The sequence below is a fragment of the Anopheles stephensi genome, chromosome 3 (assembly GCF_013141755.1).
Source record: "Anopheles stephensi strain Indian chromosome 3, UCI_ANSTEP_V1.0, whole genome shotgun sequence".
Classification (NCBI taxonomy): domain Eukaryota; kingdom Metazoa; phylum Arthropoda; class Insecta; order Diptera; family Culicidae; genus Anopheles; species Anopheles stephensi.
Window position 1 is genome coordinate 46,232,284 of NC_050203.1, and position 20,822 is coordinate 46,253,105.

At 39.9% G+C, this 20,822-nt stretch overlaps 7 protein-coding genes across 9 annotated transcripts; all 7 read right to left on the bottom strand.

Moving 5' to 3' along the window:
* Positions 1–32: 32 nt before the first annotated feature.
* On the bottom strand, positions 33–486 carry LOC118509978 (larval cuticle protein A2B-like). The gene is made up of 2 exons (XM_036051358.1): positions 475–486; positions 33–407 (listed from the first exon to the last, which is right to left on the bottom strand). Exons 1-2 carry the CDS (start codon positions 484–486, stop codon positions 33–35), a joined length of 387 nt encoding a protein of 128 aa, XP_035907251.1.
* A 2,503-nt stretch (positions 487–2,989) lies between these two features.
* On the bottom strand, positions 2,990–3,695 carry LOC118511168 (larval cuticle protein A2B-like). The gene is made up of 2 exons (XM_036053908.1): positions 3,635–3,695; positions 2,990–3,567 (listed from the first exon to the last, which is right to left on the bottom strand). Exons 1-2 carry the CDS (start codon positions 3,644–3,646, stop codon positions 3,193–3,195), a joined length of 387 nt encoding a protein of 128 aa, XP_035909801.1. The 5' UTR covers positions 3,647–3,695; the 3' UTR covers positions 2,990–3,192.
* A 1,911-nt stretch (positions 3,696–5,606) lies between these two features.
* Positions 5,607–8,535, bottom strand: LOC118511172 (larval cuticle protein A2B-like). Of its 2 annotated transcripts, XM_036053914.1 has the most exons (3): positions 8,472–8,520; positions 8,343–8,407; positions 5,607–5,957 (listed from the first exon to the last, which is right to left on the bottom strand). In XM_036053914.1, the coding sequence occupies exons 1-3, from the start codon at positions 8,481–8,483 to the stop codon at positions 5,666–5,668; spliced, it is 369 nt and encodes a 122-aa protein (XP_035909807.1). In that variant the 5' UTR covers positions 8,484–8,520; the 3' UTR covers positions 5,607–5,665. The 2 variants fall into 2 exon arrangements, with proteins under 2 accessions (XP_035909807.1, XP_035909806.1); XM_036053913.1 differs by lacking the exon at positions 5,607–5,957 and having other exon boundaries at positions 7,956–8,407; positions 8,472–8,535.
* A 2,536-nt stretch (positions 8,536–11,071) lies between these two features.
* Positions 11,072–11,661, bottom strand: LOC118511166 (larval cuticle protein A2B-like). Of its 2 annotated transcripts, none has more exons than XM_036053904.1 (2): positions 11,612–11,661; positions 11,072–11,547 (listed from the first exon to the last, which is right to left on the bottom strand). In XM_036053904.1, exons 1-2 carry the CDS (start codon positions 11,621–11,623, stop codon positions 11,155–11,157), a joined length of 405 nt encoding a protein of 134 aa, XP_035909797.1. In that variant the 5' UTR covers positions 11,624–11,661; the 3' UTR covers positions 11,072–11,154. The 2 variants fall into 2 exon arrangements, with proteins under 2 accessions (XP_035909797.1, XP_035909798.1); XM_036053905.1 differs by having other exon boundaries at positions 11,072–11,544; positions 11,612–11,660.
* Positions 11,662–14,540: 2,879 nt separating this feature from the next.
* LOC118511167 (larval cuticle protein A2B-like) lies at positions 14,541–15,153 on the bottom strand. Its single transcript, XM_036053907.1, has 2 exons — positions 15,073–15,153; positions 14,541–15,005 (listed from the first exon to the last, which is right to left on the bottom strand). Exons 1-2 carry the CDS (start codon positions 15,082–15,084, stop codon positions 14,631–14,633), a joined length of 387 nt encoding a protein of 128 aa, XP_035909800.1. The 5' UTR covers positions 15,085–15,153; the 3' UTR covers positions 14,541–14,630.
* Positions 15,154–16,874: 1,721 nt separating this feature from the next.
* LOC118511170 (larval cuticle protein A2B-like) lies at positions 16,875–17,568 on the bottom strand. The gene is made up of 2 exons (XM_036053910.1): positions 17,471–17,568; positions 16,875–17,406 (listed from the first exon to the last, which is right to left on the bottom strand). The coding sequence occupies exons 1-2, from the start codon at positions 17,480–17,482 to the stop codon at positions 17,032–17,034; spliced, it is 387 nt and encodes a 128-aa protein (XP_035909803.1). The 5' UTR covers positions 17,483–17,568; the 3' UTR covers positions 16,875–17,031.
* Positions 17,569–20,163: 2,595 nt separating this feature from the next.
* On the bottom strand, positions 20,164–20,743 carry LOC118511171 (larval cuticle protein A2B-like). Its single transcript, XM_036053912.1, has 2 exons — positions 20,666–20,743; positions 20,164–20,598 (listed from the first exon to the last, which is right to left on the bottom strand). Exons 1-2 carry the CDS (start codon positions 20,675–20,677, stop codon positions 20,227–20,229), a joined length of 384 nt encoding a protein of 127 aa, XP_035909805.1. The 5' UTR covers positions 20,678–20,743; the 3' UTR covers positions 20,164–20,226.
* Positions 20,744–20,822: the final 79 nt, after the last annotated feature.

A 20,822-nucleotide genomic window follows, 5' to 3' on the forward strand; every position in this document is an offset into this window, starting at 1 on the left:
ATTGCATTTAGAACTCGAAACAACTAATTGTTCTAGTAATGATAATTTTGATGCGCGGGAGCCTGCTGATGGTATTGAGGCTGGTGATGGTACTGTGGCTGGGGAGCCTGGTATCCCTTGATCGGCTCACGGTGCACCTCAGCGATGAATCCGCTCTTACCCTCAACGTGGTACGTAACGGTACGCTTGTGGCCATCGGCATCGATCAGGTAGTACTCGCCCTGGGTAGAGTCGTCCTTGCGGGCCTCCTTCTGTCCGTGGACATCGCCAGTGTGATCATCGTGCACATCGTAGTGATATTCGTAGTGCACTGGTCCGTGGTGCTCTTCCTCATGGTGGTACTGTTGCTGATGTCCGTAGTAAGACTGGGTACTGACGGCGGCGATAAGAGCAAGAACAACGATGACCTACAAAAGACAGGATATCAGTGAAAACAGATCCAAACGACGGGGGCTCTGGTCGTATGGCAAATACCTTGGAATACATTTTACAGGACGATTGTGTTGTGTTGAGTAGAGTGCGAACAAATGGTTTCTGATGCTGAAAAATACGGAGGGCTTTCTTTATATAGCGGAGCAAAATGCCTTGATTGTATCAGGGGAGTATTGAAAAAAGGAAAAACGAAAAACTACCGAAAATTAAGAGTACGTCGCCAGTCACGGCGATCATGGTTTGCCAAAAGTTCCAACCGGTTGAACCAGACTGCTCTAGTTGAAGTGAAAGGGTTGCATGTGAAATTATGCGAAGAAACAAAAAATGGTTGGTCACAGTTTATGGCGCGTCAAATGACATAACATAGAGAATTCATGGTCAAGGCTGGGCATGGGTTACATTTGAGTAAAGCTGTATTTGTAAATAAAAAAATGTATTAGTACGCCCAGGTCGTATTTCGGGGCATGAAATCAAATTTAAGGTTTGGTAAAATCGATTTTTAAGCACAGGTATATTCAAAAAAAGTGTTGGTTCTTTCATCAGTTAGGCTATACGATCAGGTTTGTACGAATGACAATGGCCAACATCACATGCTGGGTAAAGGTGAATGGAAAACTCTCAGAGCCCTTTGCTACCACCAAGGGCCTGCGCCAGGGAGATGGGCTTGCCTGTCTGCTTTTCAATCTGGCGCTAGAGAAAGAGCCATCCGTGACTCGGAGGTGAACACTTCGGGGAACATCTTTTACACGTCAATCCAGATCCTGGTATACGCTGATGACATAGACATCATTGGTTTGAGGCTCTCCTATGTAGCAGAAGCTATTCAAAGTATCGAGCGTACGGCACAGAACCTCGGGTTGGAGATTAACGAGGTGAAAACCAGCGGCCCTGCTAACAAACACTGATTTATGTACATGTACAGATGTACAGATGTACAGATAGGTGACCGCACCTTCGAAGTCGTCCAAAACTTCACCTATCTGAGGTCAAAAGTCAGCACCGACAACAACATTCATGTTGAGTTACGCGCAAGGGTGCTGTCTGCCAACCGGTCATACTACAGCCTGAGGAAACTTCTCCACTCTAAATACCTGTCGCGACGGACGAAGCTGGGACTGTACAGAACTTTTATAGTCCCAGTACTCTCATACGCCTCTGAGACATGGACTCTGTCCAAAACTGACGAAACCCTCTTAGCCGCGTTCGAGAGGAAGATGCTCAAAAGGAATTTGGGCCCCGTATGTGTGGAAGACGAGTTCTACGAGCTGTACAATGATCTCACTATCGTACAGCGAATTAGATTCGCCAGTTTCCGGAGGGGTGGTCATGTCATGAGAATGACACTGAGTTAAAGACTGTGCCGTCTTTAACTGTTAAAGAATTGTTAAAGGTGGACGAGAAGGAAGGGATTGTGTAGAAAGATATGGAGGAAAAACAGAAAGGAGGGACGGTGCTTTGGAAACTCTAAGAAGCAAACCATTGATGAATACAGGGTCGTCTTGATTTCTGTGAGGAAAGCTCCATCAAGGGACACCGAGTTGAGTTGAATGCGGTTAATCGCAATGTGTGTAAAAAGTATTTGTACCATATAAATTCGAGCAGTCAAGTCAATGGCTAAAAGGCTGCATGCAACATTAGCATCAAACAGCGTTCTAAAACACCGTAGGTCAGGAACCTACGTGAAAAGTCTTCTGATAAGAGCAAGGGTCCAAAAAGCCGAAATTGGGAGGTACGACCAATCGGGCACTCTTTGATTGTGTAATTGTACCACCAAAACAGAATGATTTATACAACAGATGTAATAAGATGCAAGCAAAACTCCCCTTTATTCGAAACATCATTGCTATAGCCACATTGCTACAGCAGGAGATCAAATTACTGAAGCTTACTTCAGTAAAGATCGGCTTAAGGAGTGATACATCGCCATGTATCCCTTGTCTGAATTTTTGACGGCCGAACGATTGACCACAAAAATGTTATTTGAAAACAATTGACTATGTGAGTTAGCAATAACTTAGTAAAAAAAGGAAAAAAGAGAAAGATAATGAAAATCAATAAGAGAAAGCGAGGAGAAAGTTTAGAAGAAAGCCACGTGAAGGTAGGTTAAATTACACTCTGTGGGAAATCCCAATACGAAAAAAGTATCAGAAAGAGAGCCACCTTTGGCTGAAATATTATCCAAGATTTATAAAAGTCAGAGGACAATTATTACCATTCTTTCTGAGTCATCCAATAACAGGGTAAAACTGTTTGTCATCATCGATGGTCGGATAGAGAATTGTTGTAAATGATAGAAGGTTGGTAGAAGTTGAACGTTTAAGTTTTTAATATTATTGACTAATTTTGCTGAGGGTCAATGACACAATGTTCAACAGATTTGAAAAATTTAACACATGGACAATGGACAGAAATAATACGGTGTAATTAGGAACTTCACTTTTTACGTAAAAAAGGCTTCAAAGCTATTGTGAAGCTATTAGACGAGTAGATCGTAAAATTGCCTTAACGTTGGCAAAGCCTCAAGCAAAAAGAAAAAGGCCTTTTTATTAAAGGCTCTAAAAAATTCATTCATGGTTAAAGACAGTTGTAAGAATTGGTATGTTCTTTGAAATTACGCGTTTCACAATTAAGGTATTACAAGTATCAATCTAAACTTTGAATATGAATAACACTAATAAACGTTTTATACTAGCATTTAAAAGTATAATTTCACTTTTATTACACAACTATGGTACCAATTAGAAAAGACTAAGATGCGTTCTAGTAATGATAATTTTGGTGGGCTGGAGCCTGCTGATGGTATTGTGGCTGGTGATGGTGCTGTGGCTGAGGAGCCTGGTATCCCTTGATCGGTTCACGGTGCACTTCAGCGATGAATCCGCTCTTACCCTCAACGTGGTACGTGACGGTGCGCTTGTGGCCATCGGCATCGATCAGGTAGTACTCGCCCTGGGTAGAGTCGTCCTTACGGGCCTCCTTCTGTCCGTGGACGTCACCCGTGTGATCATCATGCACATCGTAGTGATACTCGTAGTGCACTGGTCCGTGATGCTCTTCCTCGTGGTGGTACTGTTGCTGATGTCCATAGTAAGACTGGGCACTGACGGCGGCCATAAGAGCGAGAAGAAGGATGATCTACAAAAGACAGGATATCAGTGAAAACAGATCCAAACGACGGGGGCTCTGGTCGTATGGCGAATACCTTGGAGTACATTTTGCAGGACGTTTGTGTTGTGCGAGTTGAGTGGAGGGCGAACAAATGGTTTCTGATGCCGAACAAAACGGATGGCTTTCTTTATATAGCGGAGAGAAATGAACTGATTGTTTCACTGGTGATATTGGTAAAAGTAAAAAAAGCAATGCAAAGCCACCGAAAATTGAGAGTACGTTACCATTCACGACGGACATGGTTTGTCAAATGTTCCAACCGGTTGAACTAGACTGCTCCAGTTGAAGTGAAAAGGTTGCAAACGTCATGAACCCATGTCTATATAATGAGATAATATAATTTACGTTGAGTCACATTACATAACGCGATTATTATTTCATGGTCAAGGTTTAGTGTGCACTTTTTTTCGAGTAAAACATTTTTTTATTGAATACACTACAGGCCAGCATGCAACTACGTTCCTTAATTAATATGTGGCTAACTAATAAACTAATTTTTGTGTCTGAATTCGATGTAAATCATAAAAAGTTTTATTACTTTTGATTTTTCTTCTTCTTCAAATGTTTTATTCTTCAAGAAGAGGACATTTTATGTTTAGTCCATTTACTGTTTTGGAATTAATTTGTTTATTTGTCAATTGCTATGCATTCCACAAAGTTATGTTTAATTGTTTCACGTTTTCCGTTTGTGCCACAATTGTTGTCATCCACTTTTCTTAAAATGCATTTTTTTGTGTTTTTTGTGTATTTAGTCATTCATTGTCATATAGTACATGTTTCTTTTTTTGGGATTTAGATAATTTCTTTTGATGTTTGTACAGATATTTTGCTATTTGAGTCTCAAATATTTTGGCACTATATGCAGTAGGTAGCAAATAATTTAAGATGTTTTTGCTGTGTCTTTCTTTTCCTGTTAATTTTATACGGTTCGATAAGATGCCAATGGTTCGATAAGATGGCACCAATGGTAGATAGGTGCCATCTTTACTATTAAGGCTATACATAGACTAGGGAGCCTAGGAATACAAGATTGCTTTACAATAAGGTTTTGGGATTTTGTGGTTTTTATATGCAATTTTGTTTAGAAAATGCCATATTTTTTACGTATTTTTTTACCTGTTTGCTAGAAAGGCTTTAATCGTTTGGTCGGGATTAAGCATGCTTAACCCACCGTTCGCTTTTGATAAGGCTAGTTATTGCATGCTGACTCTAAGATCTGCCGTGTGAAGACAGGCGCAGCTGTCGCTTCGGCCCCATTGATGTTTAAGCCCCCATTTGTTTTAAGCTACCATTGATGAAAAAGCTTGAGTCCGGTGGAAGATGCGACAATGTGGAACGTCTTCACACGGCTGGACCGGGGTTCAAATCCCATCTGGGCCGTCTCACAATAGTGTGGACTGACTTTCTAACTACGTGGTATCATTAAGTCTAGTAAGTCATAAACGGCAAGCATGACCTTAGACGTCGTTAGGCCAACAAGAAGAGGGCGAAGAAGAAAGATTCGTTTTTTTTCAACAAGCAAAAGAATTAATTTCATTAAGAAGATCAAATGCCAACAGCCTTTGATAAATCAAAGCATAAAAGTTTTCTGTAAGTTTTTCTTTGCGGTATTTTTTATATTTTATCCTTAATAGACAGGACAGCTTACTATAGATTATTTGATTTGTTGCTACAATTTTGCGAATCAATTCATACGTCGTGTTCCTCTAAAACGTTTGTCAATATTGTTTTAGGTACTGTACTAAAGATTTATTTATTTTTTTATTTCTAAAATAACAAGCTGTAGCGATTCTATTGATGTTTTTGAAAGCTTCTGTATTCTTATAAGCACTATAATAAATTCACTTTTGTTGAAGGGTGCTTGTTTTTTTTTGAATTTCTTTGCAGCTTATTTCGCTGGTAAGCGAATTATTAATAAGATAATTTTCCAGAATTTTTAAGTGACATAAAAAGAGATTATTATTGAAGTTGTCCTCTGTATTAAATAAAACAATATTTTACGTTTGGTTTGATTGTAGCTTTATTACACAAATATGACAGGATTTCTAAGGGACTAAGAAGTAATCTAGTAATGATAATTTTGATGCGCGGGAGCCTGCTGATGGTACTGTGGCTGTGGTGCCTGGTATCCCTTGATCGGCTCACGGTGCACCTCAGCGATGAATCCGCTCTTACCCTCAACGTGGTACGTAACGGTACGCTTGTGGCCATCGGCATCGATCAGGTAGTACTCGCCCTGGGTAGAGTCGTCCTTGCGGTCCTCCTTCTGTCCATGGACGTCACCCGTGTGATCATCATGCACATCGTAGTGATACTCGTAGTGCACTGGTCCGTGGTGCTCTTCCTCATGGTGGTAGCTCTGAGGCTGGTACTGTTGTTGATGTCCGTAGTGAGACTGGGCACTAACGGCGGCGACAAGCGCAAGAACAACGATGACCTACAAAAGACAGGATATTAGAGTAATCTGGTCCAAAGGACATGGGTTCTGGTCGTATGGCAAATACCTTGGAATACATTTTGCTGGAGCTTTGTGTTGTGCTGAATGGAGAGCGAACAAATGGTTTCTGATGCAGAAAAATTCGGAGGACTTTCTTTATATACGGAGCAAAATGCACTGATTGTATCAGGAGAAAGGAAAAGAAAAAGAAACTTTACGAAAATCGACATGTAGTCACGGCGATCACGGTTTGCCAAATGTTCCAACCGGTTGAACCTGTATGCTCCAGTTGAAGTGAAAGGACGTTTAATGATGCAGAAAGCATATTGAAGGCGAAGAAAATTCATACAAATCGCATATGTATGTATTAAAGCAAAATACTTTTTTTGACATATATTATTTCAAAATGTCCGATTACTTCCCTCGAGCTCTAACTATTTTGCACTTCCATTTTATAAGGCCAGTCGTTAGGCTTTTAGAAACAGCTCAAGCCTTTGTTCAATCTTTTCTTTTCATTTAGCACTGTCCTTTGGCACTGAGGTGATGTACCAAAGTTGTCCCTGTCACACCTTACGACTTTCTTCGTATATGTCTACGCATATTAATTCGCTCCTCTCTAATATCCTTTTTAATCTAATATCTGAATGTGCAAATATAGTCATCTTAAATAAAAACACAGTTGTATTTAAATCGCGACTCTTGATTTCCCTTCTAAGGGGCACAATGCACGGTGAGGTTTACAATTGTTAAACTTCTGCAGCTTTGATTTTTCGTAGAATATACGCACATGTAGCTTCGTTTTTATTAGCAAGGGCTTCACTTTTATAGCTTTACATTTTACCGAGCATTTTTATCTCGCTTGTCTTACGATGCTAACAATGATATTCATTCAGGACTACTCGTCGACGCGATTATCTCATCACGTTATTCCTTATCGGTTCTAGAGTTCTAACGCTTAGATTCAGTGAATTCTATGCATGCATGTCTGAGGAATGCGTACTGTTGGTTCCTTCGATCCATCGATCGATTAGTTGAACGCACCATTATTTTTATTGTCGACATTTAATAACGATTCCTGAAGGTACACCATGTAATCATTTATTCGATTTGCAGGAGTTTGTATATTTTGTTATTTGCTCCAACGTGTCCTACACTTTTGAGTTCTTAAAAGACACATACATATGTAAATCTGATCCCCTAGCGTATCTCTTACTTGCTGCCAGTTAGTGGAATGTTGCAGGATCGATGTCGGACCTGACGCCTGGTGCAGAACGTTTGTAGCAGCTACTTCTGATCAGTTGCCAGGTCGGTGTCATGTAGTAGGATCGTAATTATATTCTTTATTTGTTAGATCCGCTTTGTACTGCTCTGATTCATAGCTTTTGGTAGTACCTAGTCAACATGTTCTACTACTATGCTTTTAAATTTGAACATTCTATATTACATTGTCATTGCGTTGCGTTTAATAAGAAATATAATGCTGATCTGATGCCCTTTTTATCACACGGAGCAACTTGTAAAGAACTGACCAGTACAACACATCCTGTTTAATTTATTTGAATAACTTATACACTTAATAGGTTATCTGGTCACTAAATGTGTATCATAATAATTGCGGGACAAGAATATTTGCAGATTTGAAGATTGTGCCGATTTGTGAGACGAAGTCGATAAGAAATGGCAATGGTCTCATGGTTTATACATGGATTATAAGGGTTAAGAACTATTCGGAGGTCTTCACCCGACATATCGTTCAAACTCGATTCTGGGTTGCTTCAAAATTCGTGCCAAGGGCCCTGTGCCTGGCTGCCAATCCGAGTGGTGGGACTTTAAGAAAATATACACGAAAAAACTAGAACTTAAAAAGTTATGCGTATACTCTTTCTCATTATAATTTAGCCGTTTCGCAGTGTATGAGCAAACAAATCACATACGAAGATATGTTGTGTTGTTTTATTACACCATCCAATTGACTAATTAATTGACTAAATTGAAGCTTTCTCATCAAATCTTCTAGTAATGGTAGTTTTGATGAGCCGAAGCCTGCTGATGGTACTGTGGCTGAGGCGCCTGGTATCCCTTGATCGGCTCACGGTGCACTTCAGCGATGAATCCGCTCTTACCCTCAACGTGGTACGTGACGGTGCGCTTGTGGCCATCGGCATCGATCAGGTAGTACTCGCCCTGGGTAGAGTCGTCCTTGCGGGCCTCCTTCTGTCCATGGACGTCACCCGTGTGATCATCATGCACATCGTAGTGATACTCGTAGTGCACTGGTCCGTGATGCTCTTCCTCATGGTGGTACTGTTGCTGATGTCCGTAGTAAGACTGGGCACTGACGGCGGCGACAAGCGCAAGAACAAGGATGATCTACAAAAGACAGGATTTTAGAAAAGCTCGATCCAAACAACATGGACTTTCGTCGCGTAAATACCTTGGAGTACATTTTGCTGGAGCTTAGTGTTGTGTTGAGTGGAGGGCGAACAAATGATTTCTGATGCCGAAACATTCGGAGGGCTTTCTTTATATAGCGGTGAGAAATGCCCCGACTGTATCAGGAGAGCTTTGGAAAAAGGAAAAACGAAAAACTACCGAAAATTGAGAGTACGTCGCCATTCACGGTGATCACTGATTGTCGCATGTTCCAACCGGCTGAACCAGACTGCTCTAGTTGAAGTGAAAGGGTTGCATACGTCACGAAACCATGCTTGGGAGGAAAACATATTGACAATTACGGGTAGACGAAACTCGTTTTGAGTCATATTGCATAACGGGAAAAAATCATGATCAAGGCCGCATAATAACACAATAAGGAAGCACAATTTGTTGTTCTTCTTTAGTTGTGCAATCTCGAGAAGTCCTAGCCTGCCTTTACTGCTTTCCTTGAATTGGTATTACGTTTAGCTAGGTTTAGTCATTTCTGCGTATAAGGTAGCTATTCGAATGGAGATTGATATCGTTTTCTGTTGTTTAAAGATCGGCAATCACCTTACCACAAGACCTGATACCCCAGGTTATCGTCTTTTTGTGGCCTGTTATCTTTTTTACCGAATATGTTTTCTGTAGTAGCACGGTAGGCCAAATCAATTAAATTAAATAACACACTAATGTCTGAAACAAGATGATATTAGGATAAAATGTAGTTAACTGATAAAGTCAAGCATGGATATTCCACATTTTTCTACTAAAACGACGTCACATTATTTTTGTTCTGTGGAACTCACATCCTGCCATTTCGGGATTCCTCTGACTTCATTTAACTGAACTGAATAGGCTAAAGGAAGGCCGTTTGGATGAAATTTGAACACCGGTTCTGTTGGCCTGCCATTTCTAAATATTCTTGACTTGATTTTACTTGAAGGTGGATGGGAAATTCTGCGTACGAAGAACCGACCATATTGTGCGTAGACCGGCGCCGTTGTCGTCTCTATCACGGGACCGCCAAAATTCGATCGACTATCGTTCCTGGGGCAGTCCGGTGGCAAGGGCGATAACGGCGCCGGTGTTCACACGGCAGGACCTGGGTTCTATACCCATCCCGACCGCCTCCCCGTACGCAGGGCTAACTACTTCGAAACGAGTAAAACCTCTCGAGGTTGTAGTGCCAAGGAAGAAGAAGATCGTTCCTGGTCGATTGTAAGTTATGTCATGTAAAACAGTCATTCTTAAATATTTACATGTGTCGAGCAAAACCATGCAAGGTCAATGAAGAAACCGTTACAAAGACGAGGTCTACGAGCTATTCGCGAACTAGACTCATCAGGTACCGGTACTGGAACGATCCAACCAGTAAAGTCCTGTAAGGTCGCACACATAGAGGATTGATAGGTCTTAATGACCTACCAATGGGTGATAGCGTTTATACAGTTTTGTAGAAAATCGATTGATAGACGGGGACGCTAAACTGTGCGCTCGATACTTTCCCCAAACGTTTTTTTTTTTTTACGGAAGATAGTCGCGACGGGATTGTCGTAAAAAAAAAATGATCAGCTGCCAATTCCGAGTAAATAAAAATTGAATAACAGCAATACGGCCAGGCCGTCCTTAATAAAAAAAAAAATAGTGAGCTTAGCTTGAATAGCTTGAAGCGAAATACGCTATCTTTTGTTGTATTCTCGATTTTTTGTTCTTGATATGTTTATTAAATAATGAATTTGTTACTAATAAATGTTCTCCCGGTCGTATGTGTGAAACAAATGACTCTAAGCGCAATACGGCCCAACTAAACATGGTCGATTTCTTCCGGCTGGTAAATTAATGCTGGCTGAGTTTTCATCTTTGTCAATTAGGATTATTCATGGTAACGGGTATTGAAAATTTGATATAAAATTGTTTATTCATTTTTCTGGATAGTTATTTTCAATCAATAGAGTACGATATAAAAATTTTTGCTCCATGTCCAAGAACAAGAATGTAAACAAAGCTAATAGTCACTGTATAATCTATTCTGTGTTACTGTCGTGAAGGGAAAAACGCTAATAGTCTGGAAGCAGTGGAACAAATAACATTTGACAGGTCCTGATTTGCTAGCCATGTCATGCACATGGTACCAAACAAACCATGTTGTATGTTTTATTAACTAGGCTTTTTTCATTCGCCTCTCGGGGCCAAACAAACCATAGACCATAATTACGATTAGTAAAATCTTTTCATTCCGTGGATCAATCCGTTAGATGTGGAATTATTACGAACCGGTGGCCCGACTTACTGTCTTATCAGGCGCTACAACTGCTTCGCGATAAGACGCGAGCATTAAGTGCTATTCTTTTGTAAACATTCTATTGAGATTTTTAATGTGCACAAGATAAATTATTCAAACCGATGCTGTATGGGCAAACCTATCGGTATAAAACTCTTTGGTTTGAAACGAGAACTTATGCATGTAAAATTGTTTCAATTTTTAACTTACATTTACTGAAACTTTTAATTGACAATTTGTAGCCAGAGGTTCAGAATGATTTGATGATAATTTGGCTTCAAAATTAGCTCAAAATCTTCCAGCAAAATTATGTTTGTTCAAATAAGAACAAGAAGTATGAACCAATTAAAAATATTATGTTCAACTGTACCTTTATTAAACAACTTTGATAGGATTTTAAAAGGAACTATGAAGTATTCTAGTAATGATAATTTTGATGAGCAGGAGCCTGCTGATGGTATTGTGGCTGGTGATGGTGCTGAGGCTGGGGGGCTTGGTATCCCTTGATCGGTTCACGGTGCACTTCAGCGATGAATCCGCTCTTACCCTCAACGTGGTACGTAACGGTACGCTTGTGGCCATCGGCATCGATCAGGTAGTACTCGCCCTGGGTAGAGTCGTCCTTGCGGGCCTCCTTCTGTCCATGGACGTCACCCGTGTGATCATCGTGCACATCGTAGTGATACTCGTAGTGCACTGGTCCGTGGTGCTCTTCCTCATGGTGGTAGCTCTGAGGCTGGTACTGTTGTTGATGTCCGTAGTGAGACTGGGCACTAACGGCGGCGACAAGCGCAAGAACAAGGATGATCTGCTAAAGACAGAATATTAGAGAAACCCGATCTAAATGGCATAGGTTCTGGTCGTATGGCAAATACCTTGGAATACATTTTGCTGGAGCTTTGTGTTGTGCTGAATGGAGAGCGAACAAATGGTTTCTGATGCAAAGACTTCGGAGGACTTTCTTTATATACGGAGCAAAATGCACTGATTGTATCAGGAGAGCATTGAAAAAAGGACAAAATACGTGACGAACCATTGAAAATCGACAGTACGTCGCCAGTCACGGCGATCACGGTTTGCCAAATGTTCCAACCGGTTGAACCAGACTGCTCTAGTTGAAGTGAAAGGATTGCATACGAATTAAGGCAATGGTTAGGAAGAAAACCCCGAAAAAAGTTTGTGCACAACTTTTGCAACGTCAAATTATATAACAGGTCTTATTGAAGGCCAAGTTGGAATGGTGAAAGAAGTTGTGGAAAAATATTTGCTTATTTTTTAACAGTTTTTGAAATAATCTTTAGCATTAGAAATAAATGAATGAAGAAAACATTAGAAGAATTGCGAGGAAATGTTTTGTCATCCAGATTTTGCTTTGAGAGAGGTCAACAGTTCCAAGACTCTGGCGCATGCATAAGTCGAGCTGAAAATAGTTGAACGTTTGAGCAATACTGTCTGTTGGAGCGTCAATAGTTTCCGATTGCCTGGCAGGATCCTAGGATTAAATATACCTACATTAGAAAAGACTAGAAGTATTAAACCATTGTCATCGCTTCCGTGTAACAAAATCGACATGGGAATGTTGACTTTATTGACCAGAGAGTCATGGCTTGTTAGTGGTCCAACCCTAAAATGCACCCAAAATAATGACTATCCAGAGATACCTGTATAGCCGATTTTCAAATTTTATGGTCTTTTCATTTAGAATATGGCCTCATCGCTGGAGTCGTAGAAAGTGTTTGGGGTTTGTGTCCAACTGAAAGCGTAAACAGCAAATAAACTTCTTAATAAATTTCACGCCGTCGGGCCTCGCTATTGTTCCTCATTCACCACCAGGTGTACTATTCTTCCTCTGTCAATGTGGATTGCTTGAAAAGATCTTCACGGATCACGGATTGATGGTCTTTGGATTGTCTGGTGCCAGTCTCCTGACATGATCAGCCCCCTGAGACATGGCGCTACTATATAGCGAGAGCGTAGTACAGTTTATAGCGCGCGGCATTGTCCTTCAATACATTCGGGAGCAATAATCCCTCGAACTCACTTTCTCTCTTCTAAGCGAAAGTTTTCAGAAGTTTTAGACCGACTCTATTTTTAATAAATTATCTACTCAATATGCGGTTCGTGAGATCCTGATCAACGTATTGTTTGAAAAATTTTAAAGCTTCTTTGTGACCGGTTCAACACTGCAATGAGTGCAATCAAGAATGAGTGATGGATATCTTGCTACAGCAGATTTCATTTCTTTGGTCTGCAATAGTAACATTCAAGAGATAATGATGAGATCCCTGGAACAGAATGAGACAGAGGTGAGATCGTTTAATTAGTTTAAAGAAACGGAAAATCAATGTTTTCATTTTCATTGTAATTAAATTAAACAACTATGATATAATAGTAATTGAAAGAGTTAGTAAATTTAGCAATGAAGCATATTATGACTTGGATTAAAAGCATATGTACGAGTGATTGAATTTCAGAATAGTACAAAAAATTGAGATCGAATTTTGTTACTTCATTGTTAGAGCTAATTGTGAACTAATTGATGGGAAGATTTATACTTTAGATAGATTTATACTATCAATAGAAAACATCGTTCATCCTTTTGTTTAGTAATAGATATCATTTTAAATGGGGAAATGTTACAAAATTGAACGAGTAAACTTCATTTACAAGTGGACTTGATTGTAACGATTCGTACCATTCGAAAATACCTCAGAAATGCCTATTAATTTCCCTCCCCTTATAGGGTTATTAGACGACGGATTTTTCATCGGTGATTTTCTGTCAAAACGCGTTTGACAGATAAATGCCGGTCTGAAAAAAAAAAGAATTCGACATGCTCAATTCAGATTTCAATCTAGCTGTTTTTTTTCCGTCAAAGTGAGGATTGTTTACATTTTGTAAGCGTTGTTTTGCCTCGCAATTTTTATTGTATATTATTGTCCAGTTTACTTCGTGTGATTGAAGATGAATATTGAAGACAATGTTTTGTTAATGCATAGAAAGCGCTTTGGGACCAGTTTGAACCAAACAATCTCAAACCGAATGTTTGTCTGATCAAAGCGCTGTCGATCACGAAAAAGTATCCCTATCATAATGACATCGTCTGTCGGTGCCCGGCATGGTACGATACGTGTTAATGATAAATATTTCATTCCATTTTAGAATAACGTACAATTCCAATGTAAAATAATTCGGATGATGGCAATAAAAATCTGTTCGGCATATTGTGTTACTACACGGACAGAGGGTTTTTTTCTGTCAAACGCCATATTTGACAGAAAATCATCAACCAAAACATCCGTCGTCTAATAACCCCGTTATTGGTGGTGAAAGGAATAGTGCAGACGGGTTCCATGATTGCCTGAGTTCATACTACATCAGCTGGCAGAATAGTTTGATATTCTTTGCTTTATAGACTAAGCTTACATTGTTGAGTGGATTTCTTCTTATTCTTCTTCCTTGGCACTACAACCTCGTGAGGTCTCACACACATTACCTGTAGAAGAAAACCAACCGTGGCGGTCTGGTGGCCGAGGCGATAACGGCGCCGGTCTTCACACGGCAGGACCATCTAGACCGCCTCTCTGTACGCAAGTCTGACTACTTTGCTTACGGGTAAAATCAAGTCACAGAAAGCAAGAAATGGCTGGCCGAGACCTCTCGAGGTTGTAGTGCCAAGGAAGAAGAAGAAGAAAATTCAACGGCAACAATCAATAAAGTGACATCTGAGCCATAACTATTAAATAACATGTCGTTAACAGTGGTTGTTTTAATAAAAATATTACTAATTGGAGAAGATATATGAGTATTGACAGAAACAAATTACTGATGTTGAGTTGGATTGTAGCTTTATTAAACAACTATAAAAGAATTTTGAAAAGACTAGGACATATTCTAGTAATGATAATTTTGTTGCGCAGAAGCCTGCTGATGGTATTGTGGCTGGTGATGGTGCTGAGGCTGGGGAGCTTGGTATCCCTTGATCGGTTCACGGTGCACTTGAGCGATGAATCCGCTCTTACCCTCAACGTGGTAAGTGACGGTACGCTTGTGGCCATCGGCATCGATCAGGTAGTACTCGCCCTGGGTAGAGTCGTCCTTGCGGGCCTCCTTCTGTCCGTGGACATCGCCAGTGTGATCATCGTGCACATCGTAGTGATATTCGTAGTGCACTGGTCCGTGGTGCTCTTCCTCATGGTGGTACTGTTGCTGATGTCCATAGTAAGACTGGGCACTGACGGCGGCCACAAGAGCGAGAAGAAGGATGATCTACAAAAGACAGGATATCAGTGAAAACAGATCAAAACGACGGGGGCTCTGGCCGTATGGCAAATACCTTGGAGTACATTTTGCTGGAGCTTAGTGTTGTGTTGAGTGGAGAGCGAACAAATGGTTTCTGATGCCGAAAATCCGGAGAGCTTTCTTTATATAGCGGAGTGAAATGAACTGATTGTATCGGGCGAGTTTTGGAAAAGCCAAAAACTAAGAAAAGTTGTCGCAATTAGAGAGTACGTCGCCAGTCACGGTTTGCCAAATGTTTCAACCGGTTGAACCAGACTGCTCTAGTGGAAGTGAAAGGGTTGCATGTGAAATTGTGCGAAGAAACAAAAAAAGGTTGGTCACAGTTTATGGCGCGTCAAATGACATAACATAGAGAATTCATGGTCAAGGCTGGGCATGGGTTGCATTTGAGGTAAGCAAAACTTGCTTTTTAAACTTTTTTTTATTCAATGGGTACGCCCAAGTGCTGTGCTTGAAATGTTAGCCAATCGAATCGCTTAACGAGATTTAGGAATAGGTGCAATTGATACAAAAGCTCAGGCATATTAAAATATGTATGAGATTTTATAACAAAGAAAATACCAAAAAGGAAGGACGGAGTATAAGGAACATAAGGAAGCAGATCAGCGATAAATGCAGCGTGCGATCGTCTCTATTGCGGTAATGGACGCTTCAAAATTTGACCACGAATTGAAGGGCATGCGCCTTATCGCACTGTTTGTAAAGATTTTTTGCACTACCTCAATACACACAACATACAACATAAGTATACTCAAATATCGGGAGCACTAGACCACAAATAGCGTTCTAAAACCCCGTAGATAGCCAACTCCGTGGATTATTTTTTGATAGCTACTCTTTGATAGCAGACTCTTATACAAAATTACAAAGGATTTTAACGATCCGATTCAAATCAGATTTAGACGATCCGATACAAACGGTATATTGTAGTCTGCTGAGATCGATTCTAGAATTTGGTGTAGTGCTAAGAAAACCTTATATCGATAAATGGATCAAACGGCTTGAATCTATTCAACGCCAATTCACACGTTTCGTTTTATTCCGGCTTAATAACACGCGCTGTCAGTTGCTCGGGATCCAATCACTTGAAACTAAAAGATTTGATTGTGAGGTTTTTTTATGGAGAAACTGATAAAAAATAAAATAAATGCTCCTAGATTATTATCAAGAATCTCTTGATAATTTCTTTGTGTCCCGTTTGTCGACAAGGCATCAGCAATTGATCGTGATCGATCGTCGGAAATCCAATTACTTAGCAAATAATCGGAAAGTGGTCATCTCTAAACGTTTAAACGATCTTGGTCGGTACTTCGAATGTCAGCAGTTGTGCTTGTCCGTTGTGTTACTCTTTCTTACTTTATTTTTTTCATGTCCTTTTGACTATCAAACTTCAATTTGGTATCCGTGTTTAGTTCGATTAGGTTAGTTTATAGTTAGTTTGTTAGTTAGTGAACAATTACACGGTTAATAAATAAGTGACACTCCCAGGACGCGAATCGAGCATCCACTGATTGTGTATTAGTACCGCCAGAGCTGAAGGATGTGTTAACTCTTATTCGCATTGAATTAAGTAAATCGTATGATTCAATTCTCTGTATTCGAAACACCATTGCTATAGCCACACTGCCAGAAAGAGATCAAATCACTGAAGCACACTCACAGCCAGGTAGGTTATAGTTTAGAAGCAATACAGAGCTATCATGAACCCAAGCTATAAGACGAGTAGATCGTGAAATTGCCTTAACGTTGGAAAAACGAAAAATTTTCTTTTCATACAAGGCTCTATAAAAATTCGTTCATGGTCAAAGCCAAATGCAAGAACTTGTATTTTGTATAAAATTGTAATACTTGTTTCGTAATTTAGGTATTATACGTCTCAATCTAAACGTTGAATATGAATGATATTAATAAACGTTTAACACGAACATTTAACAGTTAGATTTAACTTTTATTTCACAACCATGGGGTCAATTCGAAAGGACTAAGAAGCGTTCTAGTAATGATAATTTTGGTGGGCTGGAGCCTGCTGATGGTATTGTGGCTGGTGATGGTGCTGAGGCTGGGGAGCCTGGTATCCCTTGATCGGCTCACGGTGCACTTGAGCGATGAATCCGCTCTTACCCTCAACGTGGTACGTGACGGTACGCTTGTGGCCATCGGCATCGATCAGGTAGTACTCGCCCTGGGTAGAGTCGTCCTTGCGGGCCTCCTTCTGTCCATGAACGTCACCCGTGTGATCATCGTGCACATCGTAGTGATACTCGTAGTGCACTGGTCCGTGGTGCTCTTCCTCATGGTGGTACTGTTGCTGATGTCCATAGTGAGACTGGGCACTGACGGCAGCGACAAGCGCAAGAACAACGATGATCTACAAAATACAGGATATCAGTGAAAACAGATCCAAACAACGTGGGCTCTTGTTGCGTAAATACCTTGGAGTACATTTTACTGGAGCTTTGTATTGTGTTGAGTGGAGTGCGAACAAATGGTTTCTGATACCGAAAAATTTGGAAGGCTTTCTTTATATAGCGGAGTGAAATGCCTCGATTGTATCAGGAGCGCATTGGAAAACAAAACAAAAAGCCACCGAAAATTAAGAGTACGTTGTCAGTCACGGCGATCCGGTTTGACCAGACTGCTCCAGTTGAAGTGAAAGGGTTGCAAACGTCATGAACCCATATCTAGGAAGCAATCGTGATGTTGATAATGAGATAATATAATTTGCTTTGAATCAAATTACATAACGGGATCAAATCATGGTCAAGGTTGCGGTTGAAATTTTTGTTGTTTTCATGAAGAACGGTCTTTGGATCGAACGTGTTGCTACACTTTATGCATTTAGTATGGAAAATGTAGTATAAGGCTACGGTCGACTTTTTCCATGATTTAACAACTTGCTTGGTCATGCCTGCCATTTCTGGTTTACGAGACACATTGGTAGTATGTTGGGTTACAGCCAGTCCTCTCTATGGGGGAACGGTTCGTTTGGCATTTGAACCCCGATCCTACCGTATTGTATTACAGGGCAATGTGTAACAATTTTTTTAACTTAATTACAAAATACTGTTCTATTCACGTTGGTTTGGAGACATTTTCTTCTCTAAACCGTTAAAGAGCACCTTATTTCGGGTGAGCTCGGATGATCCATCGATTAAAGTTCTGTAATCCAAATTAGTAGTCATGTTTTAACGAAGATTTGTGTCCTGAGTCGACTTCATGTCTCGTCCGTTTATGGAGCGCGTTTTTCTTGTGTTCCTTGGGTTAGTTGAGCCAGTGATCCTCCATCACTGTACTATTTTTGTTCTCTGCTTTTGTTATGAAACGGTTAAATTGGTAGTCGTCGCTGGGTACCTTAATGATCTTCCGAAGTCGGAATTTTGGATCAAAGCCGCATGCTTGAAAGCGTCGGGATGGAGAAAATAAGGGCTTTTTTATTTGAGACAGTTTTTTAGCACTGTTGCGGCTCGCAACAGCTTTGTTTTTGTTATTGATCCTTTAGGACATTGCGAATATGCCATTCGAAGCCTCTCTACTATTGCTCTCATTCATACAATCATTCATTCATCCTCATATATACAAGTTTGATACTACACATACAGCAAACAAACAGCAGGAGTTCTACATTATTGAATTGATATCGAATCATATCCGATGTGTGCTCCGATATTAAGTGTTGACCAAAGGGCACATTGTATGAATAGCTCCAATAGCTGGATTAAGTTGTTGTTAGGATAGCCATTGTTTAATGTACGGAATCTGTTACTTTAAACTATGTTTATGTTTGAATTTGAGATAAGCTGAATATCTAGGTTACCCAAATAAATTCCAATTGTTGGAAACTGTTATAGGGTTCGTAACCACCTACCAGGCAGAGGACAAAACACTATGAATATCGTGAATAAAACGAAAGAGAATCGGAAGATAATAGCTAATTAGCTGCAGTTACAAAAGTATCAACGCGTGAAGTATTTTTTTATTTATACGACTTTCAAGCAGTAAAAGACCTCGGCAAATACAAGTCGTTTTTCTAACATCAACATACCCGTCAAACTCATATTTGTTTTCTGTAGTGTAAATGAAACCTACATTTGCATGTTTTTTTTTAGGTTTTTAAGGCCATTCTAAAAGCAGAAACGATTGGACAACATGCTAGCATATGTCTTTATATGTTAGATTGGATAATGTCTTCTACAATCAAAAAAATCTATTCATCAAAATGTCGGGTAACGGCTCCTGTTTTCGGCAGTGCCCCTATTTTCGACAGGTCGGCAAAAATAGCAAAATTATGAGAAAAAAAACGCAAAAGAAATGGTCTTTCAACTACATTTAAAGGGAGACATCATTGTTTATTCTTACGAATACGAATACGATATTTACAGAAATATCGAAATATTTATGCCGAGCACAAAACATTTCGTCCGATTTGCTTTGTACCGATTTTTCTGAACAATAAAATTGATTTAAAATTTATTAAAAGCTCATGATAATTTAAAAATCCGAGAAATGATTAATTTTTCACTTTAAAAGCTGCCGAAAATAGGTACATGATAAATTTTTGACAGCTCAATCCTGTGCAATTTCAGAGTGATTTTTGAGAGACGTCAAATTCTGGCAGTTTTATATCCAAAATGAACAACATATAATTAATTATTTAACTACTTTCTATCAAGAACTTTAGCAAAGTAAGAGTGCCAAATTATTGAAAATATTTTTCTTTAATTAATTACACCTTTTCGAGTGTTTTAAATCTTGTATTTGCGATGCTGGAAACAGCCTGCCCAAGAAAGGAGCATTCTGCCGAAAATAGGAGCAAAACCAATGTTAGCATTTTTGCTAATATTTCTTAAAAACTGATTTTAATCAATAAGTCATGTGTGCTGAATTCTTAACAATCTTTGGTAGTTTTACAACCACAATAATATAACCTTTAATCAAAATTATTGAATTTAATGATTGTCTTTGTATTTTTTCTGATCAGCTGCACTAACGTGCTGAAAACTGGTACAGTTAGTGGAAATAGGAAATAAAAAGCATTATAGCGAATGAACAACATAAGTGGATAATGATAAGGATAAAAGGAAAACTGAGAAATAAAGAAAAAGCAACAAATAAAACGATTTTTACCTTTAGTTTGAATTTAATTTTATTAAACTACTATCATATAAATTTGCTGGGACTAAGAAGCGTTCTAGTAATGGTAGTTTTGATGAGCCGAAGCCTGCTGATGGTACTGTGGCTGGGGAGCCTGGTATCCCTTGATCGGCTCACGGTGCACTTCAGCGATGAATCCGCTCTTACCCTCAACGTGGTACGTGACGGTACGCTTGTGGCCATCGGCATCGATCAGGTAGTACTCGCCCTGGGTAGAGTCGTCCTTGCGGGCCTCCTTCTGTCCATGGACGTCGCCCGTGTGATCATCATGCACATCGTAGTGGTACTCGTAGTGCACTGGTCCGTGGTGCTCTTCCTCATGGTGGTAGCTCTGAGGCTGGTACTGTTGCTGATGTCCGTAGTGAGACTGGGCACTGACGGCGGCGACAAGCGCAAGAACAACGATGACCTACAAAAGACAGGATATTAGAGTAATCTGATCCAAAGGACATGGGTTCTGGTCGTGTGGCAAATACCTTGGAGTACATTTTACTGGAGCTTTGTGTTGTGTTGAGTGGAGAGCGAACAAATGATTTCTGATACAGAAAAATTCGGAAGGCTTTCTTTATATAGCGGAGTGAAATGCCTCGATTGTATCAGGAGAGCATTGGAAAAAGGAAAACAAAAAGCTAC